Here is a 22153-nt window from a genome sequence, read left to right as displayed (position 1 = left end):
ACAAGAGAAGAAAAGGACCTACAAAAACAAACCCAAAACAATTAAGAAAATGGTCATAGGGACATACATATAATTACCCTCAACGTGAATGGATTAAATGCTCCAACCAAAAGACACAGGCTTGCTGAATGGATACAAAAACAAGACCCATCTATATGCTGTCTACAAGAGACCCACTTCAGACCTAGGGACACATACAGACTGAAAGTGACAAGATGGAAAAGATATTCAAAGCAAACGGAAATCAAAAGAAAGCTGGAGTAGCAATACTGATATCAGATGAAATAGACTTTAAAATAAAGAATGTTACAAGACACAAGGAAGGACACTACATAATGATCAAGGGATCGATCCAAGAAGAAGATATAACAATTATAAATATATATGCACCCAACATAGGAGCACCTCAATACATAAGGCAACTGCTAACAACTATAAAAGAGGAAATCGACAGTAACAATAATAGTGGGGGACTTTAACACCTCATTTACACCAATGGACAGATAATCCGAAATGAAAATAAATAAGGAAACAAAAGCTTTAAATGACACAATAGACCAGATAGATTTAATTGATATTTATAGGACATTCCATCCAAAAACAGCAGATTACACTTTCTTCTCAAGTGCGTACAGAACATTCTCCAGGATAGATCATATCTTGGGTCACAAATCAAGCCTCAGTAAATTTAAGAAAACTGAAATCATATCAAGCATCTCTTCTGACCACAACGCTATGAGATTAGAAATCAATTACAGGGAAACAAACGTAAAAAACACAAACACATGGAGGCTAAACAATACGTTACTAAATAATAACCAAGAGATCACTGAAGAAATCAAAGAGGAAATCAAAAAATACATAGAGACAAATGACAATGAAAACACAACGATCCAAACCCTATGGGATACAGCATAAGCAGTTCTAAGAGGGAAGTTTAAGCTATACAAGCCTACCTCAAGAAACAAGAAAAATCTCAAATAAACAATCTAACCTTAGACCTAAAGGAACTAGAGAAAGAACAACAAACAAAACCCAAAGTTAGCAGAAGGAAAGAAATCATAAAGATCAGAGCAGAAATAAATGAAATAGAAACAAAGAAAACAATAGCAAAGATCAACAAAAGTAAAAGCTGGTTCTTTGAGAAGATAAACAAAATTGATAAACTCCTTAGCCAGACTCATCAAGAGGGAGAGGGCTCAAATCAATAAAATTAGAAATGAAAAAGGAGAAGTTACAACAGACATCGCAGAAATACAAAGCATCCTAAGAGACTACTACAAGCAACTCTATGCCACTAAAATGGACAACCTGGAAGAAATGGACAAATTCTTAGAAAGGTATAACCTTCCAAGACTGAACCAGGAAGAAACAGAAAATATGAACAGACCAATCACAAGTCATGAAATTGAAACTGTGATGAAAAATCTTCCAACAAACAAAAGCCCAGGACCAGATGGCTTCACAGGTAAATTCTTAGAGTTTAAGAATTAAAGAGTTAACGCCCATCCTTCTCAAACTCTTCCAAAAAACTCCAGAGGAAGGAACACTCCCAAACTCATTCTATGAGGCCACAATCGCCCTGATACCAAAACCAGACAAAGATACTACAAAAACAGAAAATTACAGAGCAATATCACTGATGAATATAGATGCAAAAATCCTCAACAAAATACTAGGAAACAGAATCCAACAACACATTAAAAGGATCATACATCATGATCAAGTGGGATTTATCCAAGGGATGCAAGGATTCTTCAATATATGCAAATCACAATGTGATATACCGTATTATCAAATTGATGAATAAAAACCATATGGTCATTTCAATAGATGCAAAAAAAGCTTTTGACAAAATTCAACACCCACTTATGATAAAAACTCTCCAGAAAGTGGGCATAGAGGGAACCTACCTCAACATAATAAAGGCCATAAAAAAAAAAAAAGACTAAATGCAGGGACTTCCCTTGTGGCACAGTAGTTAAGAATCTGCCTGCCAATGCAGGGGACACGGGTTTGATCCCTGGTTTGCGAAGATCCCACATGCCACGGAGCAACTAAGCCCGTGTGCCATAACTACTGAACCTGTGCTCTACAGAGCCGTCGAGCCACAACGAGTGAAACCCACGCATCTAGAGCCCGTGCTCTGAAACAAGAGAAGCCACTGCAATGAGAAGCCTGTGCACCACAACAAAGAGTAGCCCCTGCTTGCTACAACTAAGGAAAGCCCGGGCGCAGCAACGAAGACCCAACGCAGCCAAAAATAAATAAAATAAAATAAATAAATTTATTAAAATAATAAATAAATAAATAAAAGACTAAACACGGAGTGTAATCTTGGATTGGAAGTTGGACTGGACAAGAAATATAGCTATTAAGAACATTTTGGGGCTTCCCTGGTGGCACAGTGGTTAAGAACCTGCCTGCCAATGCAGGGGACATGGGTTCGAGTGCTGGTCTGGGAAGATCCCACATGCCACAGAGCAACTAAGCCCATGCGTCACAACTCCTGAGCCTGTGCTCTAGAGTTCGCGTGCCACAACTGCTGAGCCTACCTGCCACAACTGCTGAGGCCTGCACACCTAGAGCCCCTGCTCTGCAACAGGAGAAGCCACTGCAATGAGAAGCCCGCGCACCTCAACGAAGAGTAGTCCCTGCTCACCACAACCAGAGAAAGCCCATGCACAGCCAACAAAGACCCAAAAATAAAAATAAAATAAAAATAAAAATAAATAAATTGGGTTTCCCTGGTGGCGCAGTGGTTGAGAGTCCGCCTGCCGATGCAGGGGACACGGGTTCGTGCCCCGGTCCGGGAAGATCCCACATGCCGCAGAGCGGCTGGGCCCGTGAGCCATGGCCGCTGAGCCTGCGCGTCCGGAGCCTGTGCTCCACAATGGGAGGGGCCGCAACAGTGAGAGGCCCGCAGACAGCAGAAAAAAAAGAAAAAAAAGAAAAACAAAGTACATGTCTGGATGTTAAGTACTGGGAATTGATACTTTTAGTTTTTTGCTTCAATTATAGAATTAAAAGGTGATTCCTTTTATCAATCACTTACACTCACACTTTCAATGGTCAACATGTATAGTTATAGGGAATTCCCTGGCAGTCCAGTGGTTAGGACTCGGCACTTTCAGTACCGGGGCTCGGGTTCAATCCCTGGGTGGGGAACTAAGATGCTGCAAGTCACAGGGTGTGCCTGCTGCCCCCTCCCCAAAAAAATTATAGTTACGTAATTCTTTTCCTTTTCTTATTTTATGCTCATTTTGACTGTATTTATTGAAATGTAATTTTACGTCTGTCTGTTAAATCTCATTGTTAAAAATTTGAGCTTGGGGACTTCCCTAGTGGTCCAGTGGGTAAGACTTCACACTCCCAATGCAGGGGGCCCGGGTTCGATCCCTGGACAGGGAACTAGATCCCGCATGCCGCAACTAAAGTTCCCACACGCTGCAACCAAAGATCCCGCACGCTGCAATGAAGATCCCGCGTGCCACAACTAAGACCCAGCGCAGCCAAATAAATAAATAAATAAATGTTAAAAACAAACAAATAATGCCAAACTTCTTTCTAAGATATATTTTCACTAGATGAAATAATTGTTGGAAACTAGAAATTATTTTTAACAGTATCAACTTTAGGGGAAATTATATTTACAGAGAGTAAACAAGTCTAATTAATTACTGTCAAGGAAAATAAATGTGACCATCTATAAACTTATTGATTGGCAGACACTTCATCTGTTCTTGTCCAGCTCTAAATTACAGACCTGCTGTTTTCATATTAAAATTTTAAATAAATGGGGAAGAAGAAATTCTGGGCATGTGGTTCTTATCTAGAACGGCCAAGAGTATTAAGCCTATAATGTTTTTCTAAACTAGTAACAAACCTATGAATCAATTTAAAAAATAATATTAAGATGAGGAAATAATATCAGAATCAAATTTCTCTCCTAGTACTTTCAATTCCCACCTGATCTCAAAGGTTTCACTGGGGCTTATACATCAAAGTTAAGGGAAGTAATAAAGGGAGAAATAGCCAAAGTCACAAAGGACGGCATGGTAAGTGAAACCAAATACTTAACTCTTACATTTTCTTGTTTCTGTTCAGCCAACCACTTCATAATGCCCCCAACTACATTACCATATGTAAAAGGATCTTTCTCATACTCCCTGATAGTCAATGGAACCACTGTTTTCCTTGAGTTCAAATATATATCTTCCACAATATTAAGATGGGTTGGAATGAGGACAGATGTCTAACACCATTTAGAAAGATGCTCCTTTTTAAAAGTACTAGTTTTGAAGTTTGTGAATGTCATCTTACCTGACTTCTTCACCAGCAAAATCAAACACCTTGGTGATTTTAACTTTTTCTGTTTCTTTAGGTTTCTCTAGCTCTTCTGCTTTGACCAACAACTTACTGGAACTTGTCTCTTCAGCCTCCTCTCCTCTCTATGAAAAAAGAAATGTAATCAGTTTCATATAAGGATGAGAACTAAAAGATCCATCCAAACATGTTGTTTCCAGCTATCTTTCAATATTTCATCTCTAAACAGTTAAATGCTTATTGAAAATTTATTTAATTAGGAAGGCTTGTGTTTCCTACCATAGGGAATGCTTTGCTTTTCACTTAGTAGAGTCACTATTAAAAGGCATCTAGTCTGATTTCTGTTGTAAGCCTCATATCTCAGTTTGTAAATTTAAACAATCTATCTGGGGAACTTCCAGCATTTCTGGGGAAGCGTTCATCCCATTCATCTATTCACTTACTTTAACTCGTGTGCGCGGAGGCACTGTTGACTTTGGTCCTACGTCACTGAGGAAGCTGGCCCACAGTTCATCCTCCTTCCTTTTCCTTGCATCCTCTGACTCAATGCCTTCTTCTGGCTCTGCAGCTGCATCGTCCTCCCCACTACTACTTCCTCCAGATTCCTCGCTGGCATCCTCCTCGTCCTCTTCTTCTAATGAGAGGCCACCTTGTTTTCTCTTCCTAATCACCAACAGTCACAAGGAAAAGGAGAGACAAGAAAAACAGGCAAAATAACTTCAGTTATCCCTTCCTGAATTCCAAACATAATGTTGCAAAGATCAGAAAACTTTTAAATCTGGGGACTGCTGGTTAACACGCCTGATAGGGGAAGTGGGAGAGGTAAGCTGAGACTTTGTGGAAGAAGAAAAGAACTGATCTCTTACAGTTAGCATTTTCCCAAAGCACTTAGAATCAAAATACAGGGTTCTACTTCTAAGTTAGGACCCACTGTTTTCACCAAGAAAATACCCAAAATCACCTCACAGAATCAATCTGTTCAGAAAGAGGGTTCTAATAACATACATATGCCTGGTATTTTTGACTTCTTAAAAGTCACTCCATTTGGGGAACAGAGATTGAAGAGAGCCTCAGATTTATTTGCACTGTTTCTTCCCAGAGTTCTGAGGGGGTGGGGAGTGGGGAATCCATGTTTCTTCCCACCTTCTGAAGATATGAAAGCTGGAATATACAAAAGCCAAGGATAAAAGAACTGGGTCCAAGACTTAAAAGAGTAAACTGGTTCTTAAGACTATTCTGACTTCAAGTGAATCACCTAATACTCAAAATTCTCTTTCTACAATCTGCTTTTTGCTTCCATGTCCAGGAAGACAGAAACACCAATCAAAGAGAATAAAAGACTTGTATTGAAAAACTCCCTTTTTGAGTTAAATAACTTGTCAGAATTTTCATAATTTTTGGTGGGAGTGCAATTCAGTACCAGGCTTATAGAAGGTAATTTGTCTATACCTATAAATTTTTTTTTTTTTACTACATATAACCCTGGGTCAAACAATTCTACTTCTACGGATCTAATTTACAAATATACATGTGTACAAAGACACATAAGAAGAATATTCACTGCAGTCTTATTTGCTGTAGTAAAGATGAGGACAATCTAAAGGTCTCTCAATAAAGGAATGTTTAAATAAAGTAAGATCTGTCCAGTAATGTAACACTATGCAGTCACTGAAAAGAAAAAGGTATAGCTAAATATACTGCCATAGTATCATCTCCAAGATGTGAAATAAGGAAGGTGAGAAATGATATGCAGAGTATGCTACTATTCTTTTTTTTTTTTTTTTTTTTTTTAAAGAGTAGGGAATGTAGGGAATTCCCTGGTGGTCCAGTTATTAGGACTTCCCATGCTTCACTGCAGGGGGCATGGGTTCGATCCCTGGTCAGGGAAGTAAGATCCCGCGAGGTGCATGGCCAAAAAAAGAAAAAGTAGGAAATACATATATACATGATCGTACATACACAGAATTATCTCTGGTAACATAATTCTTCTGAGACAAAGCAACAAGGGCTAGAGATGGGGTACATATTTTTTGTAGCAATTGCTTTTTTCTTTTCTTTTGGCTGAACCACGCAGCTTGTGGGATCTTAGTTCCCCGACCAGGGACTGAACCCAGGCCCTGGCATTGGAAAAGCAGAGTTCTAACCCCTGGCCTGCCAGGGAATTCCCGGGTTTTCAATTTTAAACCAGGCACACATATTACCTATTAACTTTTTTAAATTAAAGCTCAAAAAATTTTAAAGCTTGCCAGAGAATAAGAATTTAATCCTAAAATGTCACCAAATATTTCCCTCAGTGAGAAAAAGGTTAGAAACCCCGGCAGTAAGAAATCTATCATCAGACCAATCCCAGCAGTCTGGAAGGTTATGACAACAGCCCCTGACTTCTAAGGGCCTTGAGGGCAGCATCACCTGGCCGGAATGCTCTGAGTCTTTCTTTTTCTCTCTTTGGTTTTCTGTGTCTGCTCTTCACCATCCACTTCATCTTCCTTCACTAATTCATTTACATCATCTTCACTATACTCTCCACCTGAAATCACATAACAGGGTGGTCAGACAGACAGGAATAAAGGTTTTCACATCAAGATGAGACATTTTCATTAAGAAAAAAATGTAGTACTTTCCTCTGTTCTTCACCAGACTAAAATATCATTTCCTGAGGGACGTCTTCCCTATCCCTGAAGACTAGGCTAAGTTCCCCTATTCTAGGCCTCCAGGGCAGTGCATATTTCCCTCCTTAACGCACCCCATTAATATTTAATGTTTGCAATTTCTGCTATGCTCCACACACCATGAAGACATGGATCCGCATGTCTTTAGAGGTATATGCTAAATGAATGAACAGAAACTGCAAACTGACTACTGTACTTTTCAAAAGAGAAACTCATGCTTCCACCTCATCTTGGATACCTTTCAAAAGTAAGCAAAGGATACCTTGCCTTATCAATAAAAGAGGTTTAGAAAGAGGCTTAAAGACTTCAAGTTAGACATAGCAGAAAAAAACAAACACATCTGCTTCCCATCTTCAGACACTGACATTCTGGGGTCCCCAACAAAAGTGTTGCTTGGATGCCCAGTCTGACCACATTCTATGGGTACCAGTCAATAAATCCTGTAAACACAGAGATTCAACCAGTTGTGTTTTTCTTTTTTACTTCACATAGCTTTTATATGAAGTATAACACACCAAAAAGCACACAAACTAATGTACAGGACAACAAAATTATGCAAAGTGAACACACTTGTATAATTAGACCCAGTTGAAGAAGCAGAACATGACCAGCATTGCAGAAGGCCCCTGTTCCAATCAATAGACACCACCCACATCCCACAGGTAACCACTATCCTGAATTCTAACATCATAAATTAGTTTCATCTGTTTTTGAGCCTTAACCAGAAGCCTACAATATGTACTCTTGTGCCCAGCTTCTTTTACTCAACATTCTATTTGTAAGTCACCCAGTTGCTTCCAGGTAGCTGTAGCTTTTTCATTCTCATCCCTAATATTATTTCATTGTATGACTATACCACAATTTATTTATCCATTCCTCTGTTGATGGACATCTGGTTTGGGGCCATTACAAACAGGGCTATTTTGAATATTCCTGCACATCAAATTAGTTTTTAAGTATTTCACTCACAATGAACTAGGAACACCAAACATTGAGGAGAGCTTCCAATATCAAAGGCAAGACTGAAAACAAACAGAAAGGAATTAAGAGGAAACAAAATTAGAAAAAAAAAACCTTTATAATTTATATCCTCAGAGACATCCACAAAACAAGAATAAGATGACTAAAAATTTTTCAGAAAATGAAAAAAATTATAAAACTCTTGAAAACTACAAATATGATAGCAGAGATTAGGGGAAAAAAAGAGAACAAAGATGATGAGAATGAGCCAGCCCTACTAAAATCTGGAGAATAAGCATTTGAGGCCATCAGAATAGTAAATATAGTAGTAATAGTAAATATAATCGTTCTAAAATGGAAGCAAACTTAGCATCTTAGACACCAAGTGGTGAGTGAAAGCGTTTCAAAATTACAAATGTAATTTTGCTTCCTCCTGAAACCTGAGTAAAATCACTACGACAAAAGGACTTTTAAAAGACAAACCCACAGTGGTGGGTACCCAGCTATACTGTATTTGTTTATACAAATAGAATATAAAAAGGCAAAATTACAAGGAAAAACAGAAAACTAATGAAAATCGCTATCTGTAAGGGTCAGGGCAGAAGACAGTGGGGTAAGCAGGGGCAGCAGAAGCAAGAGTTCTCAGTGTTTATTGCTCCGCAGAATTCTGAAAATCCCTTAAATTGAGCAAAGTTTAAATAAACAAACAAATATAACCAAACTGATAACACAAGCCACAAAGAAAGGATTTATTCCAAGGACTTTATTTATTTTTAATGAATTTATTTATTTTATTTATTTATTTTTGGCTGTGTTGGGTCTTCGTTGCTATGGGTGGGCTTTCTCTAGTTGCGGTGAGCGGGGGCTACTCTTCGTTGCGGTGCTCGGGCTTCTCATCGCGGTGGCTTCTCTTGTTGCAGGGCACGGGCTCTAGCCGTGCAGCTTCAGTAGTTGCAGCATGCAGGCTCAGTAGTTGTGGCTCACAGGCTCTAGAGCACAGGCTCAGTAGCTGTGGCACATGGGCTTAGTTGCTCTGTGGCATGTGGGATCTTCCCAGACCAGGGATCAAACCCGTGTGCCCTGCATTGGCAGGCAGATTCTCAACCACTGTGCCACCAGGGAAGCCCCTCTGAGAACTTCAGAAACAGTATTTTGACTGTTCATCCTTAGTAAGATGCATTCTAAAGACCAAAAAAGTTCTATTCCTAGTAGTAACATTGGTGTTGGTATTTTCAAACTATTCCTTTTATTATAGGTAAAAGAAAGTTAAGTAGTTATACTAATCTTGTTAGGAATCCAGAACTTCAGAGTAAGAAATGACACACAATTATAAAACCAAAGAAATTAAGAAATGAAGTGAAAACAAATGTTAAAACTGAACTTAAAATTCAGAACTCTTAAAAAAAAATTCAGAACTCTTAACTCTTTCTAAGATAAATATTTTCTAGCTCTGTTCACTTAAATGGCATAGAAGCAATGTCACTCTAGTAGCAATGAGCATTTCTTTAAAGTTCAGACTGTATTCTTTGATATGACTCAAAACAAAAATGGCTCCCTGAAAAGGCCAGCTAATTTCAGGTCTGAGGGAAGGAAAGCACAAGGTGAAATGGAGACACTTTGCTGTGCCAGAAAGCAAGGTAGTTATTTAAGAATAATGGGTCACGTTAAAAGGATATAAGATCCAGCTTGAACGAACTTTTAGTGGCCAAAAGTGATGACCTGACCATTAAAACGAATAACTGTTAGACTGAAACACACCGAATCGATAAAAAACTGTGACACCTTTATGACATTTAAAAAAAAAAGACAGAAAAAATTATTTGTACCGGGGCTTCCCTGGTGGCGCAGTGGTTAAGAATCCACCTGCCAATGCAGGGGACACGGGTTCGAGCCCTGGACCAGGAAGATCCCACATGCCGTAGAGCAACTAAACCCATGCACCACAACTACTGAGCCTGCGAGCCACAAATACTGAGCCCACGCGCCACAACTACTGAAGCCCGTGCGCCTAGAGCCCGTGCTCCTCAACAAGAGAAGCCACCACAATGAGAAGCCTGCGCACCTCAGTGAAGAATAGCCCCCGCTGGACGCAACTAAAGAAAGCCCACGCGCAGCAACAAAGACCCAACACAGCCAAAAACAAATACATAAATTTAAAAAAAATTATTTGCACCATTTTAGGTTACTATTAAGATTACTCCCTATTTTGAAAATTGGAAATTAAGGGAAATGAATTAAACATTTATCCTGCCCCACTGATGAGGAAAAGCTACACTTTCAGAAGAACATCAACCAATAAATGTAGAAGAACCACAAAATTAGAAAACCATCGCTCTCACACTCTAATGTTAGTAGTAATTTAGGCAAGGATTATCAAGTAATGTTAAAAAACAATTTAAGTTTTAATGATTAAGTATATTGCCACACAGAATACTTTCCAGTTCTGAGAGAAAAAATAATTACACAATAGAAGGACCAAACTCTCATCATTCTGATCCAGAAGTCACAACCATGGGAATTAACCAGGTGTTTTCTGATGTTATGCATTATGAAACACTCAAGTCGTCTATAATTTATTTTAGTTAAAATTATTTCATTTGAATCCACCAAGCACTTAGATCTAACTTCCAATTTAACGAAAATTCAAGGGACTAAGGAACAACCTAATACCATGAGGGAGCAACCAGACAAAACCAGAAGGTGAGACATTCTGCAGGACATACAGCCTGATCTCCTAAACCAATCTAAGTCACAGAAACAGGAGTGTGCTAGATTAAAACAGATTTAAGGGGGCTTCCCTGGTGGCACGGTGGTTGAGAGTCTGCCTGCCGATGCAGGGGACGCGGGTTCGTGCCCCGGTCTGGGAAGATCCCACATGCCGCGGAGCGGCTGGGCCCGTGAGCCATGGCCGCTGAGCCTGTGCATTCGGAGCCTGTGCTCCGCAATGGGAGAGGCCACAGCAGTGAGAGGCCCACGTACAGCAAAAAAACAAAACAAAACAAACCCAAAACAGATTTAAGGGATGGAACAACTGGATGATACATGTAGTCCTAAACTCAATGGTGATTTAACAAAAAAGCTAAAGCCATTTTTGAGTCAACAAGGAAAACCTGAATATGGTTTGTGTATTAGATGAGCTAGAAGTTTACTGAAATGGACAGGGACAGAATGTTCACTGAAAAGAGCAGGTTACAAAGTAACATGAAAAAACTATGATTTCAGGTTGGGGAAAAATACAAATAACTACACCTGGGTATAGAAAAAAGATCAGAGTGGGTTTCACTAAGGGACCAATACTGATCATCTCTGGGTGGTAGGAATGGAATGATTCCGATTTTTTATGTTTAATTGCCTGCATTTTCTAATTTTCTACAAAGTTCATGCACTGCTTTTGTAATAATATATAGTTATTTTTCTTCATAAAAATGGGTGAATGTTGCAGACAGTTCAGACAAAGAGATGCATATGGCTCTGGATCTTCTTAAACATGAAAAAAGATGCTCAATCTCACTGATGTGAAAAAAGCAAATTTTAAATTACACAAACAACCACAAAAATCATGCAGTTACTGTAAGAGTAAGAAACAGAAAAACAACCCTATAGACAAAAAAAGCACAAAATGAACAAATCTTTTTTTAATTGAAGCTCCAAAGACTCAGAGCTTCCATCACCTTTTCAGTCCCCCATGCTGAATGTAAATATGAGTCAAACAACTAAGAATCACCAAAAAAATCTGAGAAAGTGTCTAACATAATAATGCCCAACACAAATGTACAGGGTGAATAAAAATCACCTTAGCGGAAAGAGATTGTTTCCTCATTCTATTAGGCTAACATTATTTGATACCAAAGCCAGGCAAGGAAATTACAAGGAAACTACAGACCAACATCCCTCATAAACAGATGCAAAACTCCTCAACAAAATTCAGTAATGTAAAAGAAGAATAATACATCACGACCAAGTAAGTTTTATCCCAGAAATAAAAGGCTGTTCAAAAATTTTAAATCAATCACTGTAATTCATCACATTAACAGATAAAAAATAGATGGAGAAAAAGCATTTGACAAAACTCACCTCTCAGCAGATTAAGAATAGAGGGAATTTCTTTAACCTAAGAAAACACATTAGGGGCAGTATATGCAGACTGCCAGCATTCAAATCCCAGCCCAGCTACTATCTAGCTGAGTGACTTTGGGTTCCTCCGTTTCTTCATGTGTGAAATGGAGAGCACAATAGCACATACTTGGTAATGTTATCTGATTGAGTTAGTAATGAGTTAGACAATGTAAAGTGCTTAAAACACACACAAAAGGCATCTATGAAAAACCTGTAGCTAACATTATACCAAATGGTGAAACAATGATGCTTTCTCCTTAAGATTGGGAACAAGGAAAGGATATCCACTCTCACCTCTCCTATTCAATATTACATTGGAAGTCTATACTAAGTACAAAAAGGCAAGGAAAAGAAATAAAAGGTATGCGTATTGGAAAAGAGGAAATAAAACTGTTTCTATACACAGACAACATGATCTAATTTGGGGGGGAGGGGAGGGCAAAGGTGGCCTTGGAACTGTTAATTTTAGTGGCAGTTACATAACTCTAAGCATTTGTCAAAAATTCATAGAACAGTATAATGAAGAATGAATTTTACCGTGCATAAGTTAAAAGTAAAAAAATTTAAAGCATTGGGCTTCCCTGGTGGCGCAGTGGTTGAGAGTCCGCCTGCCGGTGCAGGGGACACGGGTTCGTGCCCTGGTCCGGGAAGATCCCACGTGCCGTGGAGCGGCTGGGCCCGTGAGCCATGGCTGCTGAGCCTGCGCGTCCGGAGCCTGTGCTCCTCAACGGGAGAGGCCACAACAGTGAGAGGCCCACGTACCGCAAAAAAAAAAAAAAAAAAAAAAATTAAAGCATTATTATTATTATTATTATTATTTGATAGGTAAGAAGTGGATTTATTTAGAGATACACATTCCATAGGAAGAATGAGGACCATCTCTAAAGGCAAGAGGGGTCCCAGGGCATGGGGTCGTCTTGGAAAGTGAGAGCAGTCATGGGAGAAACACGCTCCACAGAGTGTGGGCCAGCTGAGAAGGGAAGAGGCCTTAAAGCATTAATAATATCCACAGAGCAATAAGATACTGCACACATGAAACAAGAACATGATGCTATTTAAAATTTGTGAAAAAACAAAAAAGTTACTCAAAGTTTAAAATATCCAAGGACGGGCTTCCCTGGTGGCGCAGTGGTTGAGAGTCTGCCTGCCGATGCAGGGGATACGGGTTCGTGCCCCGGTCTGGGAAGATTCCACATGCTGTGGAGCAGCTAGGCTCGTGAGCCATGGCCGCTAGGCCTGTGCATCCAGAGCCTGTGCTCCACAACGGGAGAGGCCACAGCAGTGAGAGGCCTGCATACGACAAAATAAAATAAAAGAAAAGAAAATAAAATATCCAAGGACCAGATTCAACACTGATACAAGAAAACAAAGCACATGCTGCCCAGTGGCTTCTGGAAGTTCCTGGTCCACTATGTCAAAGAGCTTGAAGTGCTGCTGATGGGCAACAAATCTTACGGTGCTGAGACTACTCCCAATATCTCCTCCAAGAACCCCAAAGTCACTGTGGAAAGAGCAGCCCACCTGGCCATCTGAGTCACCAATCCCAATGTCAGGCTGCACAGCAAAGAAAATGAACAGACAGCTCGTGTACACATTGCATTTGTGTTAATAAAAGCCATAAAACTCGGGGAAAAAAATGTAAAGAGAAAAAAACTCAACAGAAGGGTTGGATGGTAAAATACTGAAATATTCCCATAAAGTGAAAAAGAAATCAAAGGGTTAGAAAATAGAGAAAATAGAGGAAGGGACTTCCCTGGTGGTCCAGTGGCTAAGACTCCCCACTCCCAATGCAGGGGCCCCGGGTTCGATCCCTGGTCAGGGAACTAGATCACACATGCCGCAACTAAAGACTCCGCATGCTGCAACTGAAAGATCCCACGTGCCACAACTAAAAGATCCTGCACCTGCACCCGGAGACGAAGATCCCACGTGCTGTGGCTAAGACCCGGCGCAGCTAAATAAATACATACTTACATACATACTTCATACATACATAAATACAATTTTTTTAAAGTTTATCAAAAAAAAAAAGTACAGGAAAATAGAACCAGTCCATAAGGTCTAACATAAGATTCAACACATAAATAATGCTGATTCCAAAAAAATAAAATGGAGAAAACTGTCCCCCCCAAATTTAAAAAGTTCCAGAAGTGACTTCCCTGGTGGCGCAGTGGTTGAGAATCCGCCTGCCAGCGCAGGGGACACAGGTGCGATCCCTGGCCCGGGAAGATCCCACATGCCGTGGAGCAACTAAGCCGGGGTGCCACAACTACTGAGCCTGCGCTATAGAGTCCGCAAACCACAACTATTGAGCCCATATGCCGCAATTACTGAAGCCTGCGTGCTCTAGGGCCTGTGCTCCACAACAAAGAGTAGCACCCGCGAGGCAACAAAGACCCAACGCAGCCAAAAAAAAAAAAAAAAAAAAAACAAAGTTCCAGAAGGCCCAGCAGAATGGATGAAAACAGACTCATACCAAAGTACAGTATATCACTGTGAAATGTCAGAAAATATCAGAAACAAAGAGACGATTCTATCAACTTCCAGAGACAAATTTTATATAAATGAGGAAAAATGACCGACAAGTGACTTTTTTTTTTTTTTTTTTTTTTTTTTTTTTTTCTTTTTGCGGTATGCGGGCCTCTCACTGTTGTGGCCTCTCCCGTTGCGGAGCACAGGCTCCGGACGCGCAGGCCCAGCGGCCATGGCTCACGGGCCCAGCCGCTCCGCGGCATATGGGATCCTCCCAGACCGGGGCACGAACCCGCATCCCCTGCATCGGCAGGCGGACTCTCAACCACTGCGCCACCAGGGAGGCCCCGACAAGTGACTTTTTAATAAAAACACTGGAAACTTAGAAAATAATGGAGGAATACCTTTAAAATTCATATAGAAAATTATTATTATAGAATGCAGAATTACTATTATAGAACAGAGAATTCTATACCAAATTAGTAATCATGCCTGAGGGTCAATATTTCACTATTTTTAGATAGTCGAGGTCTCAAAAAAAAAGTTTCTAAAAAAATGCATCTTTCCTCAAGAAGTTATTTGAGGATTTATTCTCATCTTGGTGAAACACACCAAGAAAGAAGACATCATGGGACCCAAGGAACAGGGAATCCAAGAGAAAATGGAGGTAAAAGGAACATCCAGAGTGGTAGTGATGATGGAAAATCTTAGGTTTCAAAGTGGTAAAACCAAAACAAATTGGAGCAGGTCAGACGGCAAAGATGGACTTCAAAAAGTGAAAGATTATCTAATAAATCTAAATATCTTGGGAGATGATTTAGACAATTTTGAAAGTTCCGGATCAAATCAGTAGTAAGTACATAGACTAAGCAACAGCAACAAAATGGCAATTATTAACTCCAGAGAAAACTAGTGCAGGAAAAGCAATAACTGTATATACCACATGGTCAGGCCTGAACAAGATGTCCACAAAGTAATTACAAAAAAAAGGAAACGCTTAATACCAATCTAACCCAAATTAGACATAGGAACATTGGCGGGCTGGGGAGTTGGGGAGTATCTGAAGGTGAAACGGTGAGACTAAAGAGGGTGTTAAAATTAACACCTAACATGGATGGGTTAAGTCAACAGACAATGGAACTACCAAATTTTAAAAGTAGAAAGCAGTTTCATGGGCTTCCCTGGTGGCGCAGTGGTTGAGAATCTGCCTGCCAATGCAGGGGACACGGGTTCAAGCCCTGGTCTGGGAAGATCCCACATGCCGCGGAGCAACTAGGCCCGTGAGCCACAACTACTGAGCCTGCGCTCCGCAACGAGAGGGCGCGATAGTGAGAGGCCCGCGCATCGTGATGAAGAGTGGCCCCCGCTCGCCGCCAACTAGAGAAAGCCCTCGCACAGAAACAGAGACCGAACACAGCCAAAAATAAATAATAAGTAAATAATTTTTTAAAGCAGTTTCTTCTGGGGAGGATTGACAGGTATGAGGGGTGATGGCAACGGTTCAGTTTCAAAAATAAGCCTTTCAAAAATATTTGACTATTTTGAAACAGGCGCATGAATAACTGATTAAAATGAAAACTAGTTTTCAAATGATCACACTGGCCGATACCGAAAGACCAATGTTGGTGGACAGGAATGGAACCCAGGAAACCAACTGGGAAGCTATGGCGAGTCTTAGTGTTAATGGTAGTTCAGTAAGAGCGAGATTGGTGAGGAGCTGATCAGAAATTAACCTTCTACGCAGACGCGAACAGAACTTAAATGATTGGTTAGACCAAAACAGTGAGAATAAGGACAACTCCCAAGGTTTTGTTTTGTTTTTAACCTGGGCTACTGTACGGGCAGATACTTCTAATGAGATGGGGAAGCCTGCGGAAGGTGCAGGAGGGCGGAAGGGGTAGGTTTGGGTGACATTTACTTTGGCCCGGTTCGGTTTTAGAAGCCTATACAAAAACAAAAAATCAAAGGTCTGATCAGAGAGCAATGGGTATAGACGTTGCAAAGAGGCAAAGGGCATCATTATGTGAACTTCTTAACAACCAGATCCCTTTTGAGAACAGAAATTGAAGAGACCTATCAGGAACGTGATGCTAGCTAGCAATTCTCTGGGGACGGAAGGCCTGGCGATAACACTGCCTTCCAGAAGATTTCAGGGCTGGTAAGGGTACGCGATGACCGACCACCGCCAGCTTCACCAGAGGCAGAGCGGAGTTCACGTGCCGGTTCCCGCGCTCCGAGAGGCGGCGGCGGCCGAAGGCAGGCCGTGAGGAACAGCTGCGCGAGACGTCCCTCTGTACACTTCCTGGGCCACGGCGCCCGCACGGTGCGAGCAGGCGGGCGAGGGCGCGGGGCGGGGACGCTTGAGACCCGCGCCATGCGGCCACTGGGCCACCGGGCCCACGCACGCCGGGCAAAGCGCGCCTCACGTGAGGCGCGGGGCGGCTCAAGCCGCCCCTTGCCTCAGGTGGAATCGCTCACCGGATGGAACGTAGTCTTCGTCCTCCTCCGAGGTGGAGAAGTCTTCGGAATCGAATTCCTCCATGTCGCTGCCGCGCAGGGCGAACACAGCCGCAGCAGCTACCCGCAACGGCAAAGCTCTAGGGAGAGACCATAGATAGAGCTGCTGCAGGGGCGGCGGTAGCTGGGGCGGCCCCCGCACCGTGTGCACAGGCGCAAAGAGTACTACGTGATCCAAATGCGACACTTCCGGGCCAAAGCCTCGGGCTTGACGCTACTGTGGCGGTTGGCGGAACACGGGCTCCGTGCTGAAGCGGTGCATGCTGGAACTTGTAGTCTCCAGCGCTACCAGAGGCTTTGATTTAGTAAATATGCTTAAACGAAATTTGTTTCGTCCACGGGAATACAGGTGACCTTCGTTATTCACAGGTTGGTATTTTTGTATTCGCTTACTTGTTAAAATGTACTGTTACCCCAAAAATCAATATTCGCGGTGCTTTCTGGGGTTATTCGCGGACATGCGCAGAGAGTGAAAATTTTGAGTCAACCAGTGGTGGCTTGTACCGACATTGGAGGCAGATGATCCGCTATCTTGCTTCGGCTCTTGTACTCTAAATAAGTGTCCTCTTCGCAATCTGTTTAGTGCCGCATTTTTTGCATTTTTTGTGCTTTTTGTTGGTGATTTCGCTGTTTAAAATGACCCCTGAGCGTAGTGCTGCGGTGCTGCCTAGTGTTCCCAAGCGCAAGAAGGCTGTGATGTGCCTTATGGAGAAAATACGTGTGTTAGATAAGCTTCGTTCAGGCATGAGTTGTAGTGCTGTTGGCCGTGAGTTCAACGTTAATGAGTCAACAATCCGGTACATCAAGAAAAAGGAAAAGGAAATTCGCCGATCTGTACGTGAGGCTGCTCCGGAAAGTGCTAAGGTGACATCTATAGTGCGTGAGGAAGCTATGGAAAAGATGGAAAAGCGGCTCAATTTGTGGATTCATGAGATGACAACCGATAAAAAAGGTGTGGTGGACAGCATTGTTGTGAGGCTGAAAGCCAAAGAAATTTACGGTCACGTCACCCAGGGTCAGAAAAACGTGAAACCCTTCTCGGCTAGCGCTGGCTGGCTTGCACGTTTCAAAAGGCGATATGGTGTGAGTAATGTTAAGCTTGCAGGTGAGGCTAGTTCTGCAGATCAGGAGGCTGCGGAAGAATTTAAAAAATCCCTGCTAAGTGTTATACAGGAAAAGGGGTACGTGGAAGAGCAGGTTTTCAACGCTGATGAGACTGGCCTATTTTACAAAGACGTTGGCAAAAGAACCTATATAACACAAATGGCCTGCAAAGCCCCTGGCTTTAAATCATTCCAGGATTATGCAACCCTGCTTTTGTGCGCCAATGCCAAGGGCGACTTTAAGTGCAAACCCCTAATGGTGTACAGAGCTCCAAGTTCACAAGCACTTAAAGGGAAAAGCGTGAATCATATGCCGGTCCATTGGAGGTGGAACAAAAAAGCGTGGATGACTTCTGATTGGTTCCACAGCTGCTTCATACCAGAAGTTGAATATTATCTCCAGGGCAGAAACCTTGCCTTCAAGATTTTGTTAATTTTGGATAATGCCCCAGTCCATTGCTGTGAAGAACTCAAAAATGCCCACCCCAACGTAGAAGTTCTTTTCATGCCCCCAAATACTACATCTCTCATCCAACCCCTGGATCAGGGCATAATAAAAGCCTTCAAGGCGCACTATACTAGGGAGCTTTATAGCAAGGCTTTTGAGGCTCTGAAAGCCAACAAGGAAACTACCATGATGGACTATTGGAAGTCAGTCACTATACGCAACGTTATTGATTATGTTGGCACAGCGTGGGACAACATCAAGCAGGCTACTATCAATAATTGTTGGAAAAATGTTTGGCCGGACTGTGTAGAAAATTTTGAAGGCTTTGAAGGTGTTACAGAAAGTATAAAGAACAGTGTCAAAAACATAATGCATATCGCATGGCAAATAAGTGGGGAAGGCTTTGATGACATGAAAGAAGAAGATGTGGAGGAAATTTTGGCAGAGAAAGCAGTAGAACCCACCAATGAAGACTTGGACGAGATGGCAAAACAAGGCATTGGAGTCAGTGATGATGAAGATGGTGATGAAAGTCAGCCTAAGAGTCCAGGAATGGTCCCTCTTACAGTGGCCAAAATATCAGAATGGAACTCTGCCTTGGAAACAATTTTCAGTGACATGGAAGAGTGTGACCCTATGCTTGATCGCAGCCTCAAATTTAAGCGCTTAACCTCCTGTGCATTTGCCCCCTATGCCGAGATGCTTAAAGATTTGAGGCAAAAAGCCAGGCAGACGGGGTTGACCCAATTTTTGGAGCCAGTTTGGGAGGGAAAATTGCCGACTCCATCAACAAGTGGTGAGAGCCAAACCTCTGAGGTTGAACTGATGGATGTCAGCCTGCCACCCTCTTCCTCTTCTGCAGAATGAGTTCCACAAACCTCTCCCTTGCTTTTTGTGGGGCAAGCCAAGATCGAGAGGTTTAACCACACTGTGCACTGTGCCATCACACAGCCTGCAGCTCTATCAACAGTAAGATTTTAGTTAACGTTTTTATAAAACTTTAAACTCGTAATCTTTCATTGTTTCGGGACTTTATTTGCATTACTGCACACTATATAGTATGTGTTTACAGTACTGTATGCATTTACTGTACATGAGTACTATATGTGTGTGTGTGTGTGTGTGTGACTGAGGGGGAAAGTTAAAGTAGTACAATCTGTGTTGTACATTACACAGATACGCTGTCATTGAAATAATTGTTTCATTATAAACACTGCGTATCATTATTTGTAAGAAAGAGATATTAAATTCAGTGTCTTTGAACAGAAACACACATAAAGCAAGGTTATGTACTGATCAGTTGACGAAAATGGTACAACCAGAGACCCACAGAAACTCAACCCTGTATTTCTGCTAATTGAGTGTGCACGGTGACCTTACAGTTATAAGTACTGCGAATGACAAGGATCAGCTCTATTCTAGAATTCAGACATCATCCACACCAGTCCTTCCTTCAGGTTAATCCATATGGAAATACAACCATATATAATGCTTGTCATTTTGTCAGATTAAAAAATTTTAATTATAATCCAACTCTGGGGGGCAGTAATCAGATGCAAATGAGATATCATCGACTAACATCCTGTTTGTTCAGGTTTGGGTTTTTTCAGCTGATAATTGCCCCCTGTTGATACTCTGGACTAGGGTCTGTGTCACCCAGTCTAGTGTTATCTAAATCAAGGAACAGATGAAACATGTCTGTGATTAAAAGGACATTATGGTGGCTTTATGCCAACAAGCTTTTTAAAAGAGCCTGATTGCAACATAGTTCCCACACCACAAAATTTACTCATTTAAAGTGCATAGTTCAATCATTTTAGTATATTCACAGACGTGTGCAACCATCACCATAGTCACTTTTGGAAGATTTTCATCACCCCAAGAAGGAACCTCTGACCAATTAGCAGTCACTCCCCATTTCTCCCCAGTCCCCAGCTTTAGGCTAATCTTTCTGTCTCTCTATATTTTCTTATTCCAGACATTTCATATAAATGGAATTATACAAGATGTAGTCTTTTGTAACTGTCTTCTTTCACTTAGCACATTTTCAAAGTTCATTCGTCTTAGGTATATACCTGTGGAACTGCTGGACCACATAGTAACTCTGTGCTTTACCTTTCAAGAAACTGTCAAACTGTTTCCCCAAGCAACCATTTTATACCCTCACCAGCAATTTCTGAAGTCTCCAATTTCTCCACACCCTTGCAAACACTCTTTTTGATTATAACCATACTAGTGGGTGTGAAATGACATTTCATTATAGTTTTGATTTTCACTTCCCTGATGACTAATGGTGTTAAGCATCTATTCATGTCTTTATTGGTCATGGTATATGTTGTTTTGGAAAAATGTCTACTCAAATCCTTTGCCCATTTTTTTAAAGGACTTTTTTGATGTGGACCATTTTTAAAGTCTTTATTGAATTTGTTACAATATTGCTTCTGTTTTGTTTTGGTTTTTTGGCAGCAAGGCATGTGGGATCTTAGCTCCCTGACCAGGGATTGAACCCGTGCCCACTGCATTGGAAGTGCAGAATCTTAGCTTTGGGGGTTGTATCTAAGAAGGCTTTGCCTAACCCAAGATCACAAAATTTACTCCTGTGTTCTTCTAAGAGTTTTATAGTTTTAGTCCTTACATTTAGGTCTATGACCCATTTCAGTAAATCTTTCTTATGTGAGAATAACAGAAAAATAGATGTGAAATTAGGACCCAGTATTTGGGACTTCACCATTCTCAGCCTCGTTTTCCTTGGACAGCATAAATAAACCCTACAGTGACAAACTGGGATGTAGCCTTTTGCCCCATCCCTGGGGTCTGAGTCTGGGAAAAGGATATCCTAGAGTTCTTCAGCAGACTCTCTCCTCCATTACCCTACTTCTCCCACTCTCCTCTTTACAGATTACTAGCACTCCATACATTTGTTCAAATTTACAAAGTTTCTGACCACTTTATGGGTAACCAGAGAACTATTTTCTGTTGTGTCAAATAGTTTAGTAAAGAGGTCAAAAATTGGTTAGCAGGCCAAATCTATCATAAAGACATGCATTGTTCGACCTGAAAAGCATTTTACATGAAGTTAAATTAGCGGCCAGCTGTGATATTATGACTTCGCAGAAATATACATTTCATATACATTTTGGTCATTCAGATGACCAAAATGTGTTTCTCATATATATTTGGTCTTCATCCACAGTTCCTGGCTCACAGCTCCCAAAACCCCTGGAATTTCCTAAGTGTTGAGAGTGGTAAAGGTGTCTTGTGTTGTATGAATGACTTTTAGAAGCACCTAAGGATGGGGCTGGTTGCCAGGACAGCTTACCGTGTGATGAGAGGATTGGAACTTTCAGTCCCCACATCCCCACACAGCCCTCCCCTGCCCCACCTCTGGGGAGAGGGGGGAGGGGCGACAAGTTGAATCAGTTCCCAATGGCCAGTGATTTAACGAATCATGCATATGTGATGAAGTCTCCATAAAACCCCAAAAGGACAGGGTTGAGAGCTTCCCAGTTAGTGAAAACGTGGAAATTCGGGGAGTGGCACCC

General features: G+C 41.3%; 2 protein-coding genes across 2 annotated transcripts in view; one reads left to right on the top strand and one right to left on the bottom strand.

The window, feature by feature from the left end:
- Positions 1-17223, bottom strand: part of CFDP1 (craniofacial development protein 1) — a 138183-nt gene extending 120960 nt beyond the window's left edge. Inside the window, exons 1-4 of the mRNA XM_082608096.1 lie at positions 17022-17223; positions 6736-6853; positions 4770-4989; positions 4324-4451 (exon numbers count right to left, since the gene is read on the bottom strand). Of these exons, the coding sequence (XP_082464222.1) occupies positions 4324-4451; positions 4770-4989; positions 6736-6853; positions 17022-17085 (530 nt within the window). The 5' untranslated portion in view covers positions 17086-17223. The remainder of the gene's footprint in view (positions 1-4323; positions 4452-4769; positions 4990-6735; positions 6854-17021) is intronic.
- Positions 17224-17696: 473 nt separating this feature from the next.
- LOC309794736 (tigger transposable element-derived protein 1) lies at positions 17697-19478 on the top strand (the record flags this gene model as incomplete). Its single annotated transcript, XM_082606632.1, has 1 exon — positions 17697-19478. One exon carries the CDS (start codon positions 17697-17699, stop codon positions 19476-19478), a length of 1782 nt encoding a protein of 593 aa, XP_082462758.1.
- Positions 19479-22153: the final 2675 nt, after the last annotated feature.

The sequence above is a fragment of the Mesoplodon mirus genome, assembly GCF_964341445.2.
Source record: "Mesoplodon mirus genome assembly, chromosome: 19".
Lineage (NCBI taxonomy): Eukaryota > Metazoa > Chordata > Mammalia > Artiodactyla > Ziphiidae > Mesoplodon > Mesoplodon mirus.
The sequence above is the reverse complement of the archived record's forward strand: the minus strand, read 5'-3'. Positions and strand labels throughout refer to the sequence as shown.